The 25,267-nt window shown below is 42.0% G+C and overlaps 1 protein-coding gene across 1 annotated transcript; it reads left to right on the top strand.

Annotated features, from left to right (window-relative positions):
* Nucleotides 1-319: 319 nt before the first annotated feature.
* On the top strand, nt 320-25,267 carry RASL10A (RAS like family 10 member A). The gene is made up of 4 exons (XM_077461233.1): nt 320-469; nt 1,230-1,549; nt 8,409-8,530; nt 23,116-25,267. The coding sequence occupies exons 2-4, from the start codon at nt 1,283-1,285 to the stop codon at nt 23,375-23,377; spliced, it is 651 nt and encodes a 216-aa protein (XP_077317359.1). The 5' UTR covers nt 320-469; nt 1,230-1,282; the 3' UTR covers nt 23,378-25,267.

A 25,267-nucleotide genomic window follows, 5' to 3' on the forward strand; every position in this document is an offset into this window, starting at 1 on the left:
CACTTTCTATTTTTTTTTTGTGAGGAAATGAGATTGCAGATTAAAACTAGAACACTATATACTGGATCGTCAGATAAAAGCTTGTTCTACTTCAGTATAATTCAGAAGGGATTATGAAGAATTGTATTTAGAACGTTGATCTCTTACAATGTAGTTGCAGGCAGTGGGCTCTCTATAGGTAACTGCCAAGTTGTTAGAGTACCAGTTCTGCAGAATGCTAACGATCAGTATCTCCCAGTATGAAGTGTTGATGATAGGATGCTGCAGTTTAGACAAGGGGGGAGGGGGCTTATTTGTATTCTGCAGCACGTGCCCCACAATCCTGCTGTGCTCAGCAAGAATAAAACAGGGGGGAGGAGGGGAAAGGTATACAGTCATATGAAGATGCTGGCTTGGATGTGCTGTCGCTGTCCCTGGTGCTAAAGGTTAATGGTTGCATGTCAAGTTTGGGCGCAGAAAGGCACAGGGGGTAAGAACATGGCTCTATGTATTGTGTCCATCGCTAATACTGCAGACAAAATATAGACCCATCCATACAAAGAGTCATTATTTATTTTTTTGTCTTGCTGTATTGAGGTGAAAGGCTGATAAAATGGTACTTCCTATTCTGTATTTTTCATCATGTTTGTGCCCTTTTTCATCCTCCGGCACAGCTTTTAGTCACCAAGGCAGCGATGACCTTGACCGATGACTTCTACATCTAATGACCAATCTGCAGCTGCTAGCACCTCATCCATCCATCCTCCGTTCTGATAAATGCCAAGGCTGATTCCACTGATCATTACTTAAAATATAGTCCTTTATGCCACTACAGCAATTGTGTTACCACTTCTATGGTGTCATCAATGTCTTTTCAATCAATGCACAACCAGCTTTGGTGATAGTGTATTTTTATTTTTTTGTCAATATTTAAATTAATTGACATTTTTCCTTTACTTGGGAAAAAAGTGATTTTTTTTTTTTTTTTTTGCAATTCTGTAATGAAGGTATAATTAGATATTACATTGTTTTGCTAGAAGGTATAATTAGATGTTACGTTGTTTTGCTAATAACTCATAATGTGATCGTCATCTTTTCAGATCCTTAGGATGTGAATGGTTCTACCCATGGAGGCTATCAAATGTACATTATTTTTCACCTGCCTTAGTGAGCTTTTAGACATATGCCTCTATGATCCTTATGCACTACTGATGTTTTTTCTCCAAATGTCATTTGTTTTGCTGTTACAGATGTCAGAATGAGGGTGCCCCATGATTTCATGATGCCAAGACAATAGCTGCTGATGGCTGCAGATGTAAGAACAAGTGATAGGTGCAGGTGTGCTTGTATGAAGATGGTGCAGACTGTGCAGGTGGCAGTGCTAGGAGCACCTGGGGTTGGCAAGACCTCTATCATCCAACAATTTGTAGCCCAAGAGTTCCAGGAGGAATACACCCCAACTGAGAGTAGGCAGCTGCACAGAGCCTCTGCAGTGCTCAGCGAGAGGATGTATGAGCTGCTCATACTGGATTTACCCAACCTGCCTAGATACCCTGGATCTGCGGGACAGGTGAGACCACTATAAGGTTGGTTATATTCGCAAGTTACCAAAATCGTACATGGAATCTGCCAAATGACTGACATTTGAATATCTCCTGTGGTTCTTTGTTGCTATAATGTCTGCAGACCAAATAAATGCACTGTAACCTTTCTGAAACATACCATGGTGGTGCTCACGTATGATTCTTTTAAATATGCAGTGTATAAAGGAAATGTAAAGTAATGTATGATATAAATATACATTTGCACTTATTCACATTCAAGTCCTTTCCAACATTTTGGACACCAGTGACCTGTGACACTATGCACTGTTTCTTTCTGTCATCAGATCATTACCTTTCAGTGTTCATAAGATAACTGCAGAGGTTTCAGGCCAACGGTTTTGTTTGAAATGGTTAGGTTAACGCACATCCATACATCTAAAGCCAAATTTCTTTTTCTTTTTGGATAGCGTTGAGACTGGTTATCACTCCTGTGTTTTTTTGTTTTTTTTGTATATCTGTCCAATTGGAGTCCCATAGGCAAAAACAGGATGTGAGAAAGCAAATGTCTCCAAAGTAAGCAATATTCATCTTAGACAGTTGTCATCAGAACTAGTGTCCCGATTGGAAGATTAATCCTCTATTCTTGTTTTGGTGAAAAATTTGCATTTTTGTTATCACCAGGACAATTTAGGAAGGTGAGAATCTAGCCAGTAGAGACACAGATAGAATAAAAACCTGATAGAGGGAAAAGCCCCATCATTGACAGCAATAGTAAAATGAAAACTTACATGGATCAAGTTCAATAAAAATATAGTGAGTGTCTTACGAGATACAATACAATACAATTTTGACAAAATAAGGTATCCTTGGCTTGCTTACTTACAGGTTTCTGAATGACTGAACCATATAGTATGAATAAGTTCCCTGGACGGACCCATCTCTTTTCTTCTTCTCTCCCCCCCACTCCTCCCTTTTATTTTATTTTCTCTTTGCTTGTTCCCTCTACTTTGGCCAGCCTTGGCATCACGTCCTCTTAGCTTTTCCTTCTTCCTTCCTATCTAAGCTCTTGATGTTCATATTTGGGGGTCTGGAGCTCCTTCATGGAACCATTACAATGCTTGGCAACGAGTAGTACTATGCAAGCCGTGGTCGCTGGATGTGGGCTTTACTACCAATCAGTGAGCAGTAATGTGCAGTAACCTCTATCAGCCAATCAGCAAGCAGAAATGATGTGCAGTAACCTTTAGCAACTAATCAGTGAGCCTTAGTGTGTGCTGTAACCTCTAGCAGCCAGTCAGTGAGCAGTAATGATACACTGTAACCTCTGGCACACAATCACAATCACTGCCTGATCAGTAAACTGAATTTGAAAATGTTTTAATTTAATTTTAAACAGGGTCCTGGCTCTTTCTGCTCTGCCTCTGCACCTCAGTGCCTCCAGGCTTCTTTATATGAGATCATGTCTTCTTGACTTGTCCAGCCACAACCACCAGGACAGGAGGAAACACTTAGCAGAGTGGGAGTGACCGACACCTACCAACGGTCCTCTCTATTTCCATTGGCTCTGCCTCCTTGCAGGGCCGCTTCCCACCTTTTTGCTGCCGCTTGGGTGAGGAGCTGGACCCACAAGGGTGCTGTTAGCCACCAGCCTGCCACGTGGACATGGATGTGGATGATGTTCTGAAGTGCTGCTGGCTGCTGTCCATTGATCCATCTAGTCCACCCTGGGTCACTAGGTGTGTCCCTCTTTCCCTTGTGTTCTCCTCAGTCAGGCTAGCTTAGAACTGCAGTGCTGCAGAATTTCTTCCTGTCATTCTACTGGTATCTGAGGTTGTGGCAAGTGCTGGCAAAATTGATGATTGAAGCGCTGGACTGAGTCTTCCATAATTGCTGTTGTGCCTGTTAGGGACATATAGCGATTTGGGATCGTGGGAAAAATATTGCTGGGATTCTGCTTGCCACCGCGCCATGATTCCAAATCACACTGCAATGCTGGCAAAATGCAGCCCACGTGTGTGTGGTCCAGTCATTTTTACTGGCACCACAATGTGGCATCTTTTTGCTTTAATTGTTGAGCGATCAACACATGTGCTGGGTTTTGCCAGAACTGCAGTGTGATTTGGAATTGCAGACAGAATCACAGTGATTCTGCCCACGATCCCATATCACTACATGTGAACAGACAGGGCCTAACAGGCTAACACAACAGCAATTATGGAAGACTCGGCCTTAACATATTTTATAGCTACAAGGAAGCCCAGGTTTTGTTTAACCTCAAATGACGGCTGAGCGGCATGGCTCTCACATGTAAATACGGAGATGCCGGTAATCGGCACTCCTCGCCTCACACTGACAGAGTGTGAGGAGAGGAGAGCTGATCAGCGGCATCTCCTCACAGAGGTTTACTAGGGATGTAATCAGGGCACTGAACATGATTACAATTAAGTGTCAGCAATGCCACTGCCAGCAATCAGTTCCCACATTTGGCACCACTCTGTGCCCACAAGTGCCAGTAATCAGTGGGTATCAGTGCTGCCCATCAATGTCCATCACTGGTGCCCATCAGTGCTCATCAATGCCACAGATCAATGCCCATCAGTGCCATCCACCAGTGCTGCCTATCTGTGCCCACCAGTGCCACCTATCAGTGCCGCCTATCAGTGCTCATCAGTGCCACATATCAGTGACACCTATCAGTGCCCATTAGTGCGGCATATTCGTGCCTCCTCATCAGTCCACATTAGTGCCCATCAGTGCTGCCTCATCAGCGCCCATCAGTGCCGCCTCATCAGCACCCATCAGTGAAGGAGAAAAGTTACTTATTTACAAACTTTACTGACAGAAACAAAAAAAAACGTTTTTAGTTTTTTCAACATTTTTGGTCTGTTTTTTTTTTTAGGAAAAAAGAAAAAACCCAGGAGTGATTAAATGCCACCAAAAGAAAGCTCTATTTGCGTGAATAAAATGATAAAAATTTCACATGGTTACAGTGTAGCATAACCACGCAATTGTCATTCAAAGTGTGACAGCGCTGAAAGCTGAAAAATGGCCTGGGCAGGAAGGGGGTGTAAGTGCCCTGTATTGAGGTGGTTAACCGTGTCCCTTAAGACCCACACACTATCATGTTTGGCCTCACCCACTTTTTTGCAGGGGCACGCTGCTCGCACAGCAGGATGCTGCTTCCCTTTCATGCCCTTCATTCTCAAGCTAAAAAGTTTATAGGTACGTTCTGTATGTATGGACTCTGTACAGTACCACTTCTCTTGTCTAGTACCATGGGTTAACAAAAAATCAGTGAGTGTGCTGTTTTTTGCACCCTCCCAATAAGATGGGCTATTACAGTGCAACATCCTGTGATAGGCAGTCCATTGGCAGAGAGCACTGATCCGTCAGGTTTTTTTCATTTTTCGTTGAGCCAGTACCAGGTTTTAGACTGGACAATAGCCAACCTCACTGGGCAATGTTCATAATAACTGGAAGAAGGCAAAAACTGAAATCAGGTTCGATTTTCAAGAGGATCTGAGAAAATAGAATTAAGGATGTGATTGCTTACTATGAGCAACACATTGTTTTTCCTTTGAATTTGGCGCAATTTGTTTTGTTTAAAAACACTTCTACTTAGTACCTGCTGCTGAACCCCCTCAGAGCAAAAAATGATCTACGGCCTTGGTGTCTTGGCAGCTACCGTAGTTGAGCAATGGGGGTGCAATGCTAAATGAACAAATGGTGAGCCACACATTTTACCTATTGTTCCTACAACACATTGGGTGTGAAGCCAACTGCTGAAACTGTTCATGCATTCCGACCTCAGAGGGACTCGGACTTTTAGTTTCACGATTCATACTCAGAAAATTATAATTTTTATACTAAATGCTTCGTTTCCTGCACAATCATGACTGGTTCTCTTTAGCTGTTAGGGGAAGTTATTGAAGGTTTAATTTAGAGTTAGGGGAGGAATGGGGTGGGTTGACCTAGCAGTGAGGGCACACTATTTTAAATGTCCCAGCTTGCAGCTCCCACACTTTCCTATTGTCTGTTAAGGTCACCAGTCATAAAAATAGTGCAAGAGACCTACACTATCATAAATGAATAAATAATCAAAATATAGCTGCTGTGCACTGTGTCCTGATACCAAACACTCAATATATAATAAAGCAATAGTGCCATCAGATAATGTTAGGCATAAATTCAAGCACTTCCATCTTCTACCAGTCTTCCTTCCTGATTCATTTATACGTGTGTTAAGGAGATGTCCGATCTTGTGACCACACTGTGACAGCCAAGCACAGCGACCGCATGACCCAAAAGTCCACCTTCACCTCCAGGCATTTAGAAGGGATTAAACCATAAATAATAATAAAAAGAAAGTGCAAAATGTTCTTCCCTCCAGCCTGAGTGTGGACAGTCACAGAGGTGCGAAGCACACTTTGGCACCATCCAAGACAGAATAAATTTCTGCCTGTACTGTACCACCACCTCTAATTGTGCCTGAGATGCCAATTACCATATCTTATTCAATGTCCTCACAGCTTTGTCCTGAAGAGCATGGGGTTCTTGATAATCTGATTGAGGTAGTGTGTTCTACCCAGTAGATGTTGAGTATTGACCAGCTGTTACATGAATAGTCTCATTTACACTTGCAATTTAGGGGCAGTTAATACATGGGGTGCCTCCTGACAATGTGAAGAGCATTGTATTTTTGGAGGAAAAGTAGTTATTTAGAGATTTACCTGAAATGCAGCTGGATTCCTCATTACAATTCCTTCCTGGGGAAGGTGGAAATATCATTGTTGCAGTGCCCATCTGCTAACAAGGTACATGCTAATAGGAGGAGGGAGAGAGCAGAGTGACAAAAAGTTAAACCTACCAGTTTTCTGCTTCCCCCTTCACTGTGTAGTCACAAGCTGGGAGAGGAACGAGACCTGTGAGTGTTAAGGTATGTATTTTCAGAAAAGAAAAATTTACCATTTTGCGACCACATGACCATGCTGACCATTGAGAAGTGCTTCTTTCTTCAGGGACACCTTACCGTTAGAAGAAGCCTCAGATGTTCTTCTCATTGGTCAGAAGTGTCAGATGGCTGCATTGACCAATAAACGCTTGCCATTGTGAGCAGTGTAATGGATACTCACTGAAGGGCAGGGTATTGTAGTGTACAGACCGCTTTACCAGCACCACCAGCAGCACAGGGCCGCTATGTGCAGTGGGATTCGGAGGGGTAGCCAGGATATTTGGAATTAGTTTGCCCTTTAATTTTCAGGAAAAGGTGAACTTAAAGGGGTTGTAAAGGTTTGTTTTTTATTTTCTAAATAGGTTCCTTTAAGCTAGTGCATTGTTGGTTCACTTACCTTTTCCTTCGATTTCCCTTCTAAATGTTTTTTTTCTTTGTTTTCTTTGTCTGAATTTCTCACTTCCTGTTCCTCCTCAGTAAGCTGTTCAGTAAACTGTTCTGGCTGACTAAACACCGCTCGGATGATGGTGTGAAGTTTACTGAGGAGAAACCAGAAGTGAGAAATTCAGACAAAGAAAAAAAACATTTAGAAGGGAAATCGAAGGAAAAGGTAAGTGAACCAACAATGCACTAGCTTAAAGGAACCTATTTAGAAAATAATAAAAATGCAAATACAACCCCTTTAACCTTAGCCTCATGCACTCTGGACATTATAAAAAAGCCAGTAATGTTAGCTGTGGAAAGCTGTAGCTGTAGTGAGTTTTTCAGCATTTTTGTAGTAACGTTTTTTAGCTGTAGTGTTTTTTTTATAGAAAACTATACTCCCATAAAAGCTTACGCTCAAACGCTGAAAAAAACAGATTAGACATGTTTTTCAGCGTTTTTAAGCTATTTTCAGCTTTTTTTCAGAGTTATGCTGCATACACGCGATCTAAGTTTTCGTCTGAAAAATCTCGGATGGTTTTTCCGATGGAGTTCGGTTCAAGCTTGGCTTGCATACACACGGTCACACAAAAGTTCTCTGAACTTTCAACCATCAAGAACACAGTGACGTACAACACTACGACGAGCCGAGAAAATTAAGTTCATTGCTTCCGAGCATGCGTTGAATTGTTTCAGAGCATGCGTAGGAATTTTGCACGTCGGAATTGCTACAGACGATCAGAATTTCCAATCGGAACTGTTTCCGTCGGAAAAATAGAGAACCCGCTCTCAATCTTTTGCTGGCGGATATTCTGCCAGCAAAAGTCCGATGGAGCATACACACGGTCAGAATATCTGACCAAAAGCTCTCATCGGACTTTTGCTGGTGGGATTTCCGATCGTGTGTATGGGGCTTAAGAGCATTTTTACAGCTTAAAAACTCCTCTCAAAACCTACTGGTTCTGGGGTTTTTTTCAATCTAGAAAACGCCCCTGACAAAAACTGCTCATAACAGCCTATGTGTGCATGGACACATAGGATAACATGCTCGGGAGTTTACAGGCTGCAGAAAAAAACATCTGAAGCCAAAAACAGCAGCTGTAAAAACATCCAAAAATTACCAGTGTGCATGAGGCCTTAAACACTGCATGTTTGAGGAAAGGGATGGTTGCAAACAATAACACGACTTATACAATCACAACTACATGTTATCATACATTGATTTTCAAGATTTATGTGATTTTTTTTTCAGTGCACTCCTGCTAAATGTCAGATTTGGCACTAGCAGTTCAGTGGTCTGAATCAGTACAGAGAGATTTCTTACCTCCCATTGATTTGATAAGAAATTTTCATGTACATGGTCCATATACTGTGTATGGGTGATGATTACTTGCAATGTTCAACAATGGCAGTCATTTTCTATTATGCACATTGGGTTCTCACTGATTTTGATGTGACAAATGTGGCAAGTGTGACATAACTTATCCTGTTTTTTTTTTTATGTCCTACAGGAGTGGATGGATCCACGTTTTCGGGGGCTCCGTAACAGCAGAGTCTTCATTTTGGTGTTTGACATCTGCAGCCCTGAGAGTTTCCACCATGTGAAGCAGCTGAGGCAGCAAATCTTGGACAGGTCAGGATCTCATTAATAGACCAAAGTTATTAAGGGATTCTCGGTGAAAGTGTCATCTCCATTTCATTAAAACAAAGTGTATAGTAAGAAATCAATACAAGCATACTGGACATTTTAAAGAAAATGTATGCAGACATAAGAAGTCAAAAGTTATATTGTGCAATTTCATTTATAAAAAAAAATGAAATTGCTTTTATGAGGTAATCAATTGGGTTCCATTTACTGGTAGTTATACATTCTACAGAGTCCTGGAGTATGGCTACCTTCCAAATGGGTAGTGCCATCATTGTTTTGGGTCGTATTTTTTCCTTATACCAGTTTTTTGAAAAACATTAAGTTCTTAGAGATCATAAAGGATATTTATAACCATGTTAAAGCTTAGGATCAATGCAATACTACCACCCTCCAGATACAGTAAAAGCATATACACTGGGCGGATGACTAGAAGGGAAGATGCAACAAAATATCCTACCCTGCATACTCTACCTACTTCGGACAACTCTGAATCACATCCCTGTATCTTATTTCAAACCCATCCAATCTTTTTTGAACAATTTTGTCTGGTCCTCTAATCCAAATTTTGTCTTACAAATTTTCCATAAGTAAAATACAAGTAATCAGACTAGAAAATTGTTACATATGTTGCCCTCTTTTAGAAGGCGTTATGAGAAATAGTCCTCCCCAAACAGGAATGTGCACTAAACCTGAAGGTAACTAAGAGAACCAGAACCTCCATTAAGTGGAAGAGTGAATTTGATAAAAAAAAGTTGTCAGTGCCTTCACCCAGGACAGGGCCTCTGTGAACAAAGGGGATTACCTTCTTGGGAAATGAAAAAATAATCTAATCAAAGTAATTGGGAGCAGAAGAACTACTGCAACCAGTTTTTAACATTAACCATAAGCCTATAGATGCATGCCATTATAGAAATAATATACCATATTTATCGGCGTATAACACGTGTTTTTTCCCCCCTAAAATTAGGGGGAAATCGGGGGAGCGTGTTATACGCCGATCCCCCGCTGTTTCTTTTTTTTTGTTTACAAAAGCTTTATTTGTCAGTTTGAAAATACAAATAAAATGCATAAAACGATAATTTTTGGTAAAAATATAGCATGAAGCGTAGATGATAATACAAGCTAGGGTTTACATAATGTGAGGGTGGTACAGAAATTAGAGGGGATGGGAAAAGTGATACAGATAATAGAATTACAATTTTATGTACGGGACCTAAGGAGAGAAGAGAGATTTCGAGTGGGGGTACCAGAATGTGATCAAGGTAGGGACCAGTATAACCATTTGTTGTTAAAGATGTGCATACTGTCATATAAGGTATGGTGAATTCTTTCTGATAGTTTGAGCATTTCCATACGGTTCAAAACTTGCGACCAGAGAAGGGTATTAGTTCTCCAATTTAAAGCAATCATCCATTGTATCGAGCTAATGAGGGAGTGAAACAGTCTCGTGCAAGGAGTAGGAGTGTTAGGGAGATTGGCATACAATATGCATACTTGTGGTGTAAGGGAGACTTTGTGTTTTGAGGATAGCTCAAATCTGGTGATAGCTGCTTGCCATATGGGTTGAAGTTGAGGGCAACTCCAGAAAATATGAGCATATGTGCCTGGTTCTGTGCAGCCCCTGAAGCAATTAGGGGAAGTTTCGGGATAAAAGGAGTGAATTTTGGACGGGGTCATGTACCATCTTGAAAATAGTTTGAGAGGGGTTTCTCTAAAGGCAATTGCTTTATTACTTTTCCGGAGATTGTCGGTCATCTCGCTCCAAAGTTCTGGGGTGAAAGAACAGTCAAGCTCCTCCTCCCAGTGTAACATTGGGGCAGATTTTTCCGGGGTGGAGGAGGAGTTTAACAGGTTATAGAGTAGTGAGATGAGTCCTCTGTCTCTGGAGGAGTGCAAACAAATGTGTTCAAAGAGTGTTTCTGAAGAGAGGGGTTGTAAGGTGTAGTGAAGATCAAAGAATTGTTTTATTCGGTCATAACGTGCGAGTTCCGTAGGGGGGAGGTCGTGCTTGATTTGAAGTGAGTTAAATGTAGGGAAAGAAGATTTATAGATAAAGGAGCCCAGTGTAGAAAGTTTGTATTTAGACCATAAAGCATATTGATTATAGACATCCAAAGAAAGAGAAAATCTCCTATCCCCGAGGAATGTGGTTAGTGGGGAAATGGTAGATGCAAGGTTAAATGTATCCTTGATCTTTGTCCAAATTTGGAAAAGTTGTGCAACTATCATGTTAGCCTTGTTTAAAGTACGAAAATTGCTGTGATTCGACCATAAGAGGCCTTGTAAGTATAGAGGAAGGATAGAAGAAGATTCAAATGTTTTCCATGGGATGTTATATATAGGGGCATGCCATTGAGAAATTTGGGAGAGCTTGGATGCGAGGAAATAGTGCCAGATGTTTGGGAGACCGAGACCTCCTAAATTTTGCGGCCTGTGCATGAGGGAGTTACTACATCTGGGTTTTTTATTAGCCCAAATAAATTTGTTTATTTCTCTTTGAAGCTTTAGAATTCTAGTTTTGGGGACGTTTATGGGGAGGGCCCTAAAATAGTATAAAAGTTTAGGAACTATGGACATCTTAATGGCACAGATTCTACCCAAAAAGGAGATATGATAAGAGGACCATTTATCTAGTAGGGCACTTATGTGGGAAAATAAAGGGGGGTAGTTGACCTTATAAAGGGATTTGAAAGAGGGGGATATGTGAATGCCAAGGTATCTAAATGAGCTTGTGGTCCAGGTGAATGGGAAGTTTGAGTGTAGGATATTTAGAATGTTTTGGGGAATATTAATGGGAAGGGCTGAGCATTTGCTGATGTTAATACTTAAACCCGAGAGCCTTTGGAAGACTTTAAGTTCATTAAGAAGATTAGGTATAGAAATAAGTGGGTCGGATAGAAATATTAGAGCATCGTCAGCATATAAACTCAACTTAAAGTCATGGGGACCCTTGGTATACCCTTTAATATTGATGTTATTCCTTAGTGCTTGGACTAGGGGTTCTATGGCTAAGGCGAATAAGAGGGGGGATAGAGGGCAGCCTTGTCTAGTGCCTCTGCTAAGAGGGAAAAATTTTGAATTTATGCCAGGTATTTTGATCCTGGTGTGTGGGGAATGATAAAGGGCATTAAAGCCATGAAGGAATTTGTCAGGGATGCCGAATTTGGGAAGAAGAAGATTAAGGTATGACCAATCAACACTGTCGAAAGCCTTATGAATATCGAGACTAAGAAGACAGACTGGTTTGGCATGCAGATTAGCGTCTTGTATAATATTGGTGACAAGTCTAATATTATCAACTATTTGACGATTAGGAATGAATCCAGTCTGGTCTATGTGAATTAGATTGTGAATTACTGCTGCAAGTCTATCTGCCAACAGTCTGCCAAATATTTTTAGATCATTATTTAAAACAGATATTGGACGGAAATTTTGTGGAAGGGAGTGGTCTTTATGTGGCTTGGGGATTAAGGACATATTGGCCAGGAGCATTTCTTCGGGGAACTGGTTACCTTGAAGAATATGATTGAAAAGATTAGTTAATTTGGGAGCCAGGAGGGGAGTGAATTTTTTATAGTAGGAGGATGTGTAGCCGTCCGGGCCTGGGGCGGTGGAGGTTTTAAGAGATTTAATGACTTTTATGGTTTCAGGAATTGTGAATGGGACTTTCAAAGAATTAATTTGGTCATTCGAGAGGGAAGGGAGGTGTAGGTTGTCTATCCAATCAAGCGGTGGGGTTTGAGGATGGGGGTTAGGGTCAGAGAGAAGATTTTTATAGAAGGCTGTGAAGATTTCCATAACCTCCTGGGGGTGAGTAACAATGTTGCCATTGTTGTCTCGCAACTTATATAAATGTGGCGGGTTAATTTCTTGTTTGAGTTTTCGTGCGAACATCGTTGATGCGGAGTTGCCATGTAGTAGGAATTTAGCTTTGGAATATCTAAGTGCTTTTTCCGTGTTTGCTGATAATATAGTGTCAAGTTGTTGGCGTTTTTCCTGAATCTGAGAGTTAATTTCTTGAGATGGAGAAAAGTGTATTTTTTGGTATAGCAGATCCAGATCCCTAGTAAGGTCTTTAATTGTAGCAAGTCTCTCTTTATTCTTGGTAGCCGCTATATGAATGAGGTGGCCTCTTAAGACTGCCTTATGCGCAGACCAAAGGGTCGTGGGGGATACGTCATCTGTAGAGTTATCTAGAAAGTAATTATCGATATGGGTAGAAACCTTTTGGATAATAGAGGGGTCTGTTAGTAGAGAGTCATTTAAACGCCAGTTAAAAGGGGTTGGAGGTAGTCCTATGTGGGTGAGATCGATCGAGACTATGTTATGATCTGACCATGGGCAGGAGTGAATAAGTGCTTCGGAAGAATTAGCGAGTAGGATGGGTGTGCAGTATAAGTAATCTAGTCGGGCATAACAATTGTGAGGGTAGGAATAATGAGTGTATTCCCTAATACTGATGTTGTGTGCCCTCCAAGAGTCTATCAATTGTAGGCTGTTGAGAGTTCTGTTCATAAATTTAGAAAAGGTTTTAGAGGATGGTGTTGCATTACTTCTATCTAAAGCTGGATGAGCCGTTAGATTGAAGTCTCCTGCTATAATCAAGTGTGGGGAGTTAAATTTTTCCAGGGTATCAAAAAATTTGGAGTAAAAGGCGTGGTGGGATTCATTGGGTGCGTAAAGTGAAGAAATTGTGATATGGCGATTGTTGATGGTGCCCTTAATGATGATGAAACGGCTGTCTTCGTCTTTGTAGATGTTTTGGATATCAAAAATAATAGAGTTGCGGACAAAAACGGCAACCCCTCTAGTTTTGTTGTGGAATGTGGTAAAATAAATTTGGCTGTAAGATTTATCAAAAAATTTTGGGTGGTTTGTGGCTGAAAAATGTGTTTCCTGCATGAGGATAATGTCTGCCTTCAGTCTTTTATAATGTTGGAAGGCTTTTTTGCGTTTGTGAGGGGAATTGAAGCCTTGAACGTTGTGAGAGAGTACTCTAAGGCCCATTAGGAGAGATTTGAGTGCGATATGTTAGAGGAATGTTATCGATAGTGGTGACGAGATGGGAGATGAATCTCCGTTGAGAGAAGGTACGTGGGAGTATAGAGGGGGAGAATGAAACGTAATGAAAGCCCACATCTAGGGGAGAGGTGGAAATAATAAATCTGGTGAGTATGATATGGATAGTGGGATATGAGATGCAGTCATGAGGCATCACATAAGTAAAGTAAAAATTGTACCATAATACCAAAATAGAGTAAACAATCATAATAATTATGCATTTTTTAAACTGGGCCAAACTGGCCAAATAGCATAATAGAACAAAAACTGGAATATTCAAAATCAAAAAGGGGGTCATGTGGCAAAAGGCCAGATGATCCAACAGTAGAATTTGAAGGACAAATATGTCCAAAACCCGTCCCACAGTGTCCACGAGGCACACCCTACGAAAAAGAGGGGGCGTCATGCACCGGGTCGGATGTGGGGACAAACCAGCGACGGCGGATAAGCCAAGCACATAGAAAAAAAAAGAAAAGTGTAATGCCATTACAAAACATGTCTCCCAAACCCCTCCCTCTCATCCCGCATCGCTATCAATTCTGCTATTACCACATGTCACGAAGACATATATGGGAGGAGCAGAGGAGAGGGGGAGAGGGACAAAAAAAAAAAAAAAAACGAAGAGGGGCTCGACCTTCCCCACCACCAGACCCTCGGTCCATCCCACCAAAAAAGAAAATCAAACAGTCCAAAAAAAAAAGGAAAAGAAAAGATAGCAAAAAAAAACAACAAAAAAAAAAAAAGAAGTCTATACAGCAAGATCAAACCAGGATCAATATGTATAACCATTATAAAGGGACACAATAATGCTGAATCAGATCAACAGTATTTGACTTAAAAAAAAAAAAAAAAAAAAGGGGGGGGGAGGATCAGAGTCCATATCAGAGTCCATATCCTTTAGATACGATGGTGTAAGTAACGGACAGTGGGGAGTCTCAGAGAACTTGATTGGAGATCTAGAGGTGACCATGGGGGAGGCGATGAGGCAGGCGGCACTTAGATGAGGAAAGATGTTAGTTCTGAGGAGATTGTCGCCATCTTACTTGACTCCTCTGGGGACGTCTTGAAGCTGGTGTTGACCAGATTGGCGAAGAGCGCGGAGTAGAGATAGGTCTGGCAGGAGGCTCGGGGTCAAGAAGGCCCAGCTTAACCAGGAGTTCTTTGCCTTCAATTATGTTGTAGACCGTGTAGGTTGAGCCATTATGTATTATTGACAATTTAAAGGGGAAACCCCAGCGATATCTGATTCTAGCTGTTTGTAGAATGGAAGTGACCTCTTTCATCCTGCTTCTCCTATCTAGAGTGGCTGGGGATATATCTGGGTAGATCTGGATCCTGTGGCCCTCAAACACAATGTTTGGGGTATTTCGTGAGGCACGCATAATTTCTTCTTTTAGTAAAAAGTCCTTCATACACATGATAATGTCACGTGGAGGTTTGTCAGGTGTTGGTTTGGGACGAAGGGCTCTGTGAATTCTGTCATAGGTAAAAATCGAGATTTGCTTATCTGGCAGTAAATTTTGGAAGAGCTTAGAAATGTTTGGTGCGAGGTCGGTAACCGACTCTGGAATACCGCGGACTCTGATGTTATTGCGTCTGTTTCTATTGTCCAAATCTTCCATTTGAGCTTGCATAAACGCAAAGCTGTCGGCCAGGGATTCATAATCTTTTCTGAGGTCATTGTGGGAGAGAGAAAGTTCGTCATGTTTGGTTACCAGTATGTCGGTGCGGCTGCCTATGTTAGCAATCTCATGTGTGAGAGCGCTGGTTGTTTTATGCAGTTCCTGCTGTATTTTGTCAGCGAGTTTCTCATATATGGCTGTGAGGCTATTGTCTAGGTCAGCCTTAGAGAGAGGAGAGGAGTACTCACTGTGGGTGGTGTGCTGAGACAGCGCGGGGAGGCCTGTAGTCACGGAGGCACCGGCGCCATCTTGAGACTTTCTAGCCTGGGATTTCTCCATGATGTGAAGAGGGCTTGCGGAGTGTTTAGAGCGCTTAATCCTCCGTTTTTTGTGGTTGGGCATGTGCAGGTATATTCCGCAGGGGTGCTGGGTGATTTTCAGCCAGAAACGAGGCGAAAGGCCCTGGGAAATCCGGCTTGGCAGACCGGGTCAGACGGAGCTGTGCTCAGACACGTCTGTCCCGCATCGCGCCGCGCATGCGCCCCCTCCCCCGCTGTTTCTAAGCCTTTTTGCCGTTCTCGACAGCTTCCGGGTATTTTCAGCCGCACTCGGCCGTTCTCGGCTATCTTCGGCCGATCTCAGCTATCTTCGGCTGTTCTCGGCTATTTTCGGCCACACTCGGCCATTCTCGGCGGCTTTCGGCTTTCCGAAAGCCGCCGAGAACTGCCGAGTGTGGCCGAAAATAGCCGAGGACGGCCGAGTGTGGCCGAAGATAGCCGAGAACGGCCGAGTGTGGCCGAAAATAGCCGCAGAGAACTACCGAGCGCCACGAGATACACAGGACATCCGCTCTGTATCTCGGCGGCGCCATTTTTAAATGGCAAACACACAGACAACGCTGCAAACGACTGACACGGCTAAATGGTGGCTGAAAATGACACTGACAAGGCTAAATGGTATATTGCTGAAAATGACACTGACAAGGCTAAATGGTATATTGCTGCAAATGACACTGACAAGGCTAAATGGTATATTGCTGCAAATGACACTGACAAGGCTAAATGGTATATTGCTGCAAATGACACTGACAAGGCTAAATGGTATATTGCTGCAAATGACACTGACAAGGCTAAATGGTATATTGCTGCAAATGACACTGACAAGGCTAAATGGATGGCTGCAAATGACTGACAAGGCTAAATGCAAGGCTGCAAATGACTGACAAGGCTGCATTGATTGGCATTTAAATGTAAGTTTTTTTCCTTAAACTTCCCTCCTAAAAGTTTTTTTCTTTTAAATTCCCTTCCAAACTCGGGGTGCGTGTTATACGCCGGCATGTGTTATACGCCGATAAATACGGTAAGTTTTATAGAACGAAAGATTAATAATAGTACATACATCCAATGTACAAACCAATATTCACAGCAAAGAGCCTGATAGGAGTCCTGGTGAAATTGTGCACATATACCCGGGTATATATAGTTATTAAAGTGGTTGTAAACTCTTTACAACCACTTTAACCTACAGGTAAGCCTAGATCTGCACGGTGTAGGAGATATTTGCAAATTGCCGTACGGCAATTTCTTCTGCGCATGCGCTGGAGTTAGAAAGGGCACGCTGTAGCGTTTCCAGCTCTGGTCATGCCGTTAAAGGCGGCTCCTATGCGAATGCGTAGGAGTGACGTCACGCGAATCCGGCCAGTCACAGAGTTCGTGGCCCCGGAGCGAAGAGGGGTGATGAATGGGTGCTTGCTACTAGCGAGGAAGACGGGGACATCGCAGGCTTCTCCTGCAGGTAAGCGTCACATAATGGGCTACTATGCAATGCATAGTAGCCCATTATGCTTAACCTTTGCAGGGAAACAAAGAGGAAGTAACACCCATCAGGGTTTACCTCCTCTTTAATAAGTATACCTGCAGATGAATGTTGCAGAAAAGTTCAGTTGCAGGGAACCCTAAGGATTATAATGATGTGGCGTCTGTCTTTGTGTTGGAGACCTTAAGAAAAGATCAACGGTGATGGAGAGATCCTCCAACTGTTGTCCAACCAGTCAGGAATGCAGCTTCTCACACCTAGGAACTGTGGTGTGGCACTGGAACTCAGAATCAGCCTATTTACTTTGCGCTTTAGTCCCTCCCTAGCAGTTTCTAATCTGATATGCAACTGGACCTCTAACTAGCAGAAGTGGCAATCTAACCTAAGGCTCTAGTTGAGCCCCAAACTAAAACCACCTATATAATCCCATAAAAGAAGGGATCTGGGATTCCATGCTATACAGGCTCAAGTAATAAAAATACATAAATATATGCACATTTTTTTTACCTGCAAAAATATGTGTTATTTTTTTTTGAAAGGTGAACTTATCTTTTAATACTTATGGATGTGCTCTAACAGCTTCTTTCTAACTGAGCTTTTTTATTCTACTGCACCCCTCAAATCTACCAACCACTGAACCTCTACCCCATCCCTTCTTCTCCCCTGACTTGCCCACAGGACATGGAGGCCCCCTCCTTGTCCCATTCCCTGTTTCCCACTTATCTGCTCACCTCTTACCCAGGTATAACCCCCTCTCCTTACACCTTCCCAAGACAAGCAATGGCAAAATGAATGCAGAGCCTGATGCTGTCTTTATTAATCAACTATTTACATCATATGGTAGCTTTTGTCAGATCGATCACAGCAGCAGGGGAGGGGGGCAGGTCGGATCTCATAACTGTATAACTGTTAAACCTTATATGAGATATACTTAGCTTGAACTAATATATATATATATATATATATATATATATATACAGTGCCTTGCGAAAGTATTCGGCCCCCTTGAACTTTTCAACCTTTTGCCACATTTCAGGCTTCAAATATAAAGATATAAAATTTTTATTTTTTGTGAAGAATCACCAACAAGTGGAACACAATTGTGAAGTGGAACGAAATCTATTGGATTTTTGAAACTTTTTTAACTAATAAAAAAATGAAAAGTGGGGCGTGCAAAATTATTCGGCCCCCTTGCGTTAATACTTTGTAGAGCCACCTTTTGCTGCGATTACAGCTGCAAGTCGCTTGGGGTATGTCTCTATCAGTTTTGCACATCGAGAGACTGAAATTTTTGCCCATTCTTCCTTGCAAAACAGCTCAAGCTCAGTGAGGTTGGATGGAGAGCATTTGTGAACAGCAGTTTTCAGCTCTTTCCACAGATTCTCGATTGGATTCAGGTCTGGACTTTGACTTGGCCATTCTAAAACCTGGATACGTTTATTTGTGAACCATTCCTTTGTAGATTTTGCTGTATGTTTCGAATCATTGTCTTGTTGGAAGATAAATCCCCATCCCAGTTTCAGATCTTTTGCAGAATCCAACAGGTTTTCATCCAGAATGGTCCTGTATTTGGCTGCATCTATCTTCCCCTCAATTTTAACCATCTTCCCTGTCCCTGCTGAAGAAAAGCAGGCCCAAACCATGATGCTGCCACCACCATGTTTGACAGTGGGGATGGTGTGTTGAGGGTGATGAGCTGTGTTGCTTTTACGCCAAACATATCGTTTTGCATTGTGGGCAAAAAGTTTGATTTTGGTTTCATCTGACCAGAGCACCTTCTTCCACATGTTTGGTGTGTCTCCCAGGTGGCTTGTGGCAAACTTTAGACGAGACTTTTTATGGATATCTTTGAGAAATGGCTTTTTTCTTGCGACTCTTCCATAAAGGCCAGATTTGTGCAGTGTATGACTGATTGTTGTCCTATGGACAGACTCTCCCACCTCAGCTGTAGTTCTCTGCAGTTTATCCAGAGTGATCATGGGCCTCTTGGCTGCATCTCTGATCAGTCTTCTCCTTGTCTGAGCTGAAAGTTTAGAGGGACGGCCAGGTCTTGGTAGATTTGCAGTAGTCTGATACTCCTTCCATTTCAAAATGATCGCTTGCACAGTGCTCCTTGGGAGGTTTAAAGCTTGGGAAATCTTTTTGTATCCAAATCCGGCTTTAAACTTCTCCACAACGGTATTATGGACCTGCCTGGTGTGTTCCTTGGTCTTCATGATGCTCTCTGCGCTTTCAACAGAACCCTGAGACTATCACAGAGCAGGTGCATTTATACAGAGACTTGATTACACACAGGTGGATTCTATTTATCACCATTAGTCATTTAGGACAACATTGGATCATTCAGAGATACCCGCTGAACTTCTGGAGTGAGTTTGCTGCACTGAAAGTAAAGGGGACGAATAATTTTGCACGCACCACTTTTCAGTTTTTTATTTGCTAAAAAAGTTTAAAATATCCAATAGATTTCGTTCCACTTCACAATTGTGTTCTACTTGTTGGTGATTCTTCACAAAAAATTAAACTTTTATATCTTTATGTTTGAAGCCTGAAATGTGGCAAAAGGTTGAAAAGTTCAAGGGGGCCGAATACTTTCGCAAGGCACTGTATATATATATATATATATATATATATATATATAGTACTTTTCAGGGCTTTTTGAGCACTTTTATTCAAAAGTAAAGTTTAATAAATCACAAAAGGTTACCCTCACAGGGTTTTCAGCAGCACAGTGACAAATACATTTTCCAGCCTCCTAGTTATCCAGACTGCGACGGCCTGGTCAGATTGTATGAACAGAAGAGACAGGGAATGTTCAGACATACTGCTCATGCAGCAGCTTGTCTCCAGGGAAGGAGTCCTGAAACAGACAACCACTATACTAAATACCTGCACAATTAGGATGCTAGTTTCCAGTAAAATTTGGACACAGGGTTGGAGGCTCTCAGAAGTCTCTACAAAGTCTCTGGGCTTCTGAATCCAATCCAGTAGTTACCAATCCTGGAGAAAGCTGAAAAACAGTTTAATCCACTCAGAAGAGATATGTCGGAGCCCTTCAATCTGCATAAGTGACATCTGGGTGAGATCCAACCCTTCTAACAAGGCACAGCACTGTCACAATATATAATATGTAAGATCAGTGGGATAGCTGTGATGCTCCATTGGTGAATATAAATCAGTGATTATAAATCCTCAATGCCATAGTGTATGTATTCTACACCATGACAATGTTGTTTTACTAAGATGTGATATTTTTAAAAACTATAATCCATCATGCCAAAGTATGGTCATCATAGTCTAGTGAGCTCGGCCTACAATCTAAATATTCACATAAAAGTCAGTGTATAGATCTAACACACCTAAGATGGGTTTGACTAAGAAACATTTGAAAAACAGCGATCTAATTCTCAGTTGTGTATATGATGACTGTCATTTTTTACATTATCAATTACATTATGTAGATTTTATCTGAAGAGTGGTGATGTCACATGCTGGCCCATGAGTTATATTTAGAGTGTTTAGTAATGGAATACATAGCTGTTAACAGAAAAAAGGGATTGCCTCATACAAAACTACTTTCTTATTGAACATTACATATTGTATATTGTACATAATGTGCGCATCTAATGTTAAAGAAACTTGTATTTATATAACGTAAATGGGAAGCCTTATGTTTATACATTCACGGGTTTTATGAATCAGAGTCCACCTGTGACCATTATTATCATTATATCATACACAAGGGGAATGATTTAAAAAAAAAAAAAATTGCATAGCAACTCACTCAGTCAAAGTGCTTGTACATCTGTTATGTGCAAATGGAGCAGAAAATAAATGTTATTAGGCAATTTCCTGTGTCGCTCAAGGGTTTTCATTGATTTAAAACGTAAAATACTACACTGGCCACTAGTTGGCATGAAGTAACATACTACATTTCTATGACACTTAGTGCCATCTTGTGGGCATTATTTTCAGCTTTTAAATCGACAAAAAACATTTGACCAGCAGATGAAATGGCCTAACATCATTCATTTTTTTGCCCCATTTGCACAAAACAAACGTACACGCGCTTTCAGTGGGTGAATTGCTATGCAAACATTTGTTAAATACACCAAAAGGTGTTTAACCACTTAAGGACCGCTGCATGGCAATGTACGTTGGCGCAATGGCACCAACAGGCACAAGCACGTACATGTACGTGCTCGCCTTCCAGTGGGTGGGGGGTCCGACCGGACCCCCTCCCACTGGATGCGGCAGTCCGTTTTGCTGCAGGAGCGATCCGGGATGAGGGGATGGCCGTTGGTTTCTGGCCATCCCCTCTCAAACGCTCCTGGCGAATGAGACGCTTCCCCCGCTGTGTAAAGTAAACACAGGCAGGGAGGAAGTGATGTCATTCTCCTCAGGGCTGTCTTTTTGACCGGACTGCGAGAAGAACAGAGAAAGTAAGTGTGCACCAACACTACACTGACATGTAGGTACACATAGGCACACAAATCCCCCCTGATCACCCCCCCCCGATCCCCCCCCCCCCAGTCACAGTGTCACTGATTGCAGTGATCATTTATTTACTGATCACTGCATTTAGTGTCAGTTGTGACAGTAAAAACTGTCAGGGCAGTTAGTGTTAGGTCCAGGGTAGCCCCCTACCCCCCCTAATAAAGGTTTAACCCCCTGATTGCCCCTAGAGTTAACTATTTCACCCCCTTTTGTCAGTGTCACTAAGCAATCGTTTTTCTGATCGCTGCATTAGTGTCACTGGTGCCGCTAAGTAGCTAGTTATTTTTTTAGGTTCACCGCCAGGTTTTTATAGCACTAGGTACCCTGATATACTACCCAATAATGGGTTTAACCCCCTGATTGCCCCTAGTTAACCCTTTCACCCCCTTTTGCCAGTGTCATTAAGTGATCGTTTTTCTGATCACTGCATTAGTGTCACTAGTGTCGCTAGGTAGCTAGTTATTTTTTTAGGTTCACCGCCAGGTTTTTATAGCTCTAGGTACCCCGATATACTACCCAATAACGGTTTTAACCCCCTGATTGCCCCTAGTTAACCCTTTCACCAGCGATCACCGTATAAGTGCCACTGGTGACGCTGGTTAGCCAGTTAGTTATTTAGGTTCCCCGTCAGGTTTTTATATAGCGCCAGGGACCCCCATATACTATCTAATAAAGATTTTAACTCCCTGATTGCCTCTAGTTAACCCTTTCACCAGTGATCACCGTATAAGTGTTACGGGTGACTTTGGTTAGTTAGTTTGCTTTTTATAGCATCAGGGCACCCACCATTTATTACCGAATAAAGGTTTAACCCCCTGATCACCCGGCGGGTGATATCGATTAGGTTTTAGGGTCAGGGTCTGCGTCGCCCGAGGCAGCGCTAGGTTAGTGCCAGTACCGCTAACACCCACGCGCAAAGCATAAACCTCCCGTAGTGGTATCGAATCTGAACAGATCAATATCTGATCTGATCAGATCTATACTAGCGTCCCCAGCAGTTTAGGGTTCCAAAAAAAACGCATTGTTAGCGGGATCAGCCCAGATACCTGCTGGCACCTGCGTTTTGCCCCTCCGCCCAGCCCACGTAAGGGCAGTATCGATCGATCACTGTCACTTACAAAACACTAAACACATAACTGCAGCGTTCGCAGAGTCAGGCCTGATCCCTGCGATCGCTAACAGTTTTTTTGGGTAGCGTTTAATACTGTTATTGTGTGTTTCTGTGTGTACATAATTGGGACAGAAGACAAGAACAGATGTGTTGTCATTCCCTCCTACAGTAAGCAAAAAAAAAAAAAACATTGGCAGAGGTATCTACTGAAGACAAGTGACGTGGCATATAATAAGTGAATTTATTTGTTTTGATCTGTTGGCTTATGTTTATTAACAATATCTCCCAATACTTTTTTTTTTATTTGCACCAACAGTAAAAATTTTAGGACTAGTTACAATCACCTTAAACAGTACAATAACTTCTAATGACAACACATCTATAATGCATAGTGCCAGTCTCCCAGTTGGTGTATCTGTCAGAGCAAATATTTCACACTGTTTTCTGCTTGTCATTTTGTGTAGCACAAGTAAGCCCCCAGTGATTGTTGTGGTTGGAAACAAGAGAGACAAGCAGAAGCTTCGATTCGCCCCACGGCATGTTCTCTCTGTACTGGTGAAGAAGAACTGGAAATGTGGATACCTGGAGTGTTCGGCTCGCAATAACTGGCACATCCTCTTACTCTTCAAGGAACTTCTCATCAGCACCACTGCAAGAAGCAGAATAAAAACTCCCAGCATCTGCCTGCAGGGGGCACTGCATAGAGACCGCTGCAGCCTTATGTGAGCTAACTAGTTTAGAAGCAGAATTGCCTCAAAGTTACAAAGACACTGCCATCACTAAGGGGGTTCAAGCTTCTATGTTAGATTTGAGGTCTTCTCAGCCATGTGCTGGAGTGAGGAAGCCGCAGTCTGTATGTCTGTGAGACAAGGGCTCCACAGCCAAATCGCAGACCTCTGAACATGCATAGAAACAAGTAATCTTCTGTCATGTCACACAAAAAGAAAAGGGCTCCCTCATTAACACTGAGTAAAGCACTGCCATACCAGTGACCACTCATTATATACCAGCAAAATTGTGTTTATTGTTCATTTAAAAATAATGTTAAAGCAATTTTAAACCCAAAACCAAAATATTAATATTTTGTAGCTTACCAATCTTTAAATGTGGTACTGCATTCGTTTTATTATTAAAGCTCTCTTTCCTTTATTTTCCTCTGATGATTTGGCCAGTAACATACTTTCTGCCTTAGGTTGTCTCCATTCTATGAAGGAGCAACGGAGACATCTTTAGACAGCATCATAGTCAATCCAGGGGGAGGGTAATGTTATGCTGCATACACACGATCGGACATTCCGTCAACAAAATCCTGGATTTTTTTCCGACGGATGTTGGCTCAAACTTGGCTTGCATACACGCGGTCACACAAATGCTGTCGGAAATTCCGAACATCAAGAACGTGGTGATGTACGACAAGCCGAGAAAATTGAAGTTCAATAGCCAGTGCAGCTCTTCTGCTTGATTCAGAGCAGGTGTGGAATTTTGTGCGTCGGAATTGTCTACACACGCTCGTAATTTACGATAACGGATTTTGTTGTCGGAAAATTTGAGAGCCAGCTCTCAAATTTTTGTTGTCGGAAATTCCGACAACAAATGTCTGATGGAGCTTACACACGATCGGACTTTCGGACAGCAAGCTCACATCGAACATCTGTTATCGGGAAATTCCAACCGTGTGTATGCGGCATTAGATGCTCTAGCACAGGGATAGGCAATTAGAGGACCTCCAGCTGTTGCAAAACTACAAGTCCAATCATGCCTCTGCCTCTAGGTGTCATGCTTGTGGCTGTCAGAGTCTTACTATGCCTGATGGGACTTGAAGTTCTGCAACAGCTGGAGGTCTGCTAATTGCATATCCTTGCTCTAGCAGATTTAGATGGACTTGACTAAATTAAAGCCAAACTCATGCTGACACCTTTAGGCAGTTGCAGTAAACAAATCTTTACCTTTTGGGATAAAGTTTTACATAAATGAATAAAAGCTAATCACTGTAAGTAAATGGTTTGTCTCAACCTTCTAAATCACACTTTAGCTGGACAGCTTGGTCTGTTAACCCCTTGGCGCCAGCCGTATGCTTATATGCGGCCTCTTGGCGTTAGGCCTTAATGCCGAGCAGCTGCATATATGCGGCCCTGTATTTACAACTTACCCTGCTGAGAGAACGCTCCCAGCATGGTAACTATCGGTAAGCTCCTGCTGCATACTTGTGATCGGTAGCTTTCCGATCATGTGACTGCTGTCCCAACATTCACATGACCCGAATGCCCGCCTCCCGGCTGGGAGGAGGTTGGCAGGAAGGGGTTAAAGGAAGTTAAAGATAACAGACTTACTGGCCAGACTGACAGGTGAACATAAAGGGAAAAAAGCCTAAAAACAAAAGACAATGCAGAGACCACATCTATGGACTAGTAAGCTGCAGTATAATGTATTTTTGTTTTTAGGTTTAATATCTATTTAAGATAAGCATAGATATTATATGGCATCCTGGTTTTTGAATACCAAAATATATGCATAGAAAATTTGTAGGATATTATTTGATATGTGCATTTGAATAATTTCCACAAGACTTGTTAGCAATATTTGAAAAAATAAATAATCATCAAAAAGCCTGAAAAA

The sequence above is a fragment of the Lithobates pipiens genome, unplaced genomic scaffold, assembly GCF_037356315.1.
Source record: "Lithobates pipiens isolate NorthernLeopardFrog02 unplaced genomic scaffold, aLitPip1_a1.2 Scaffold_3, whole genome shotgun sequence".
NCBI lineage: Eukaryota > Metazoa > Chordata > Amphibia > Anura > Ranidae > Lithobates > Lithobates pipiens.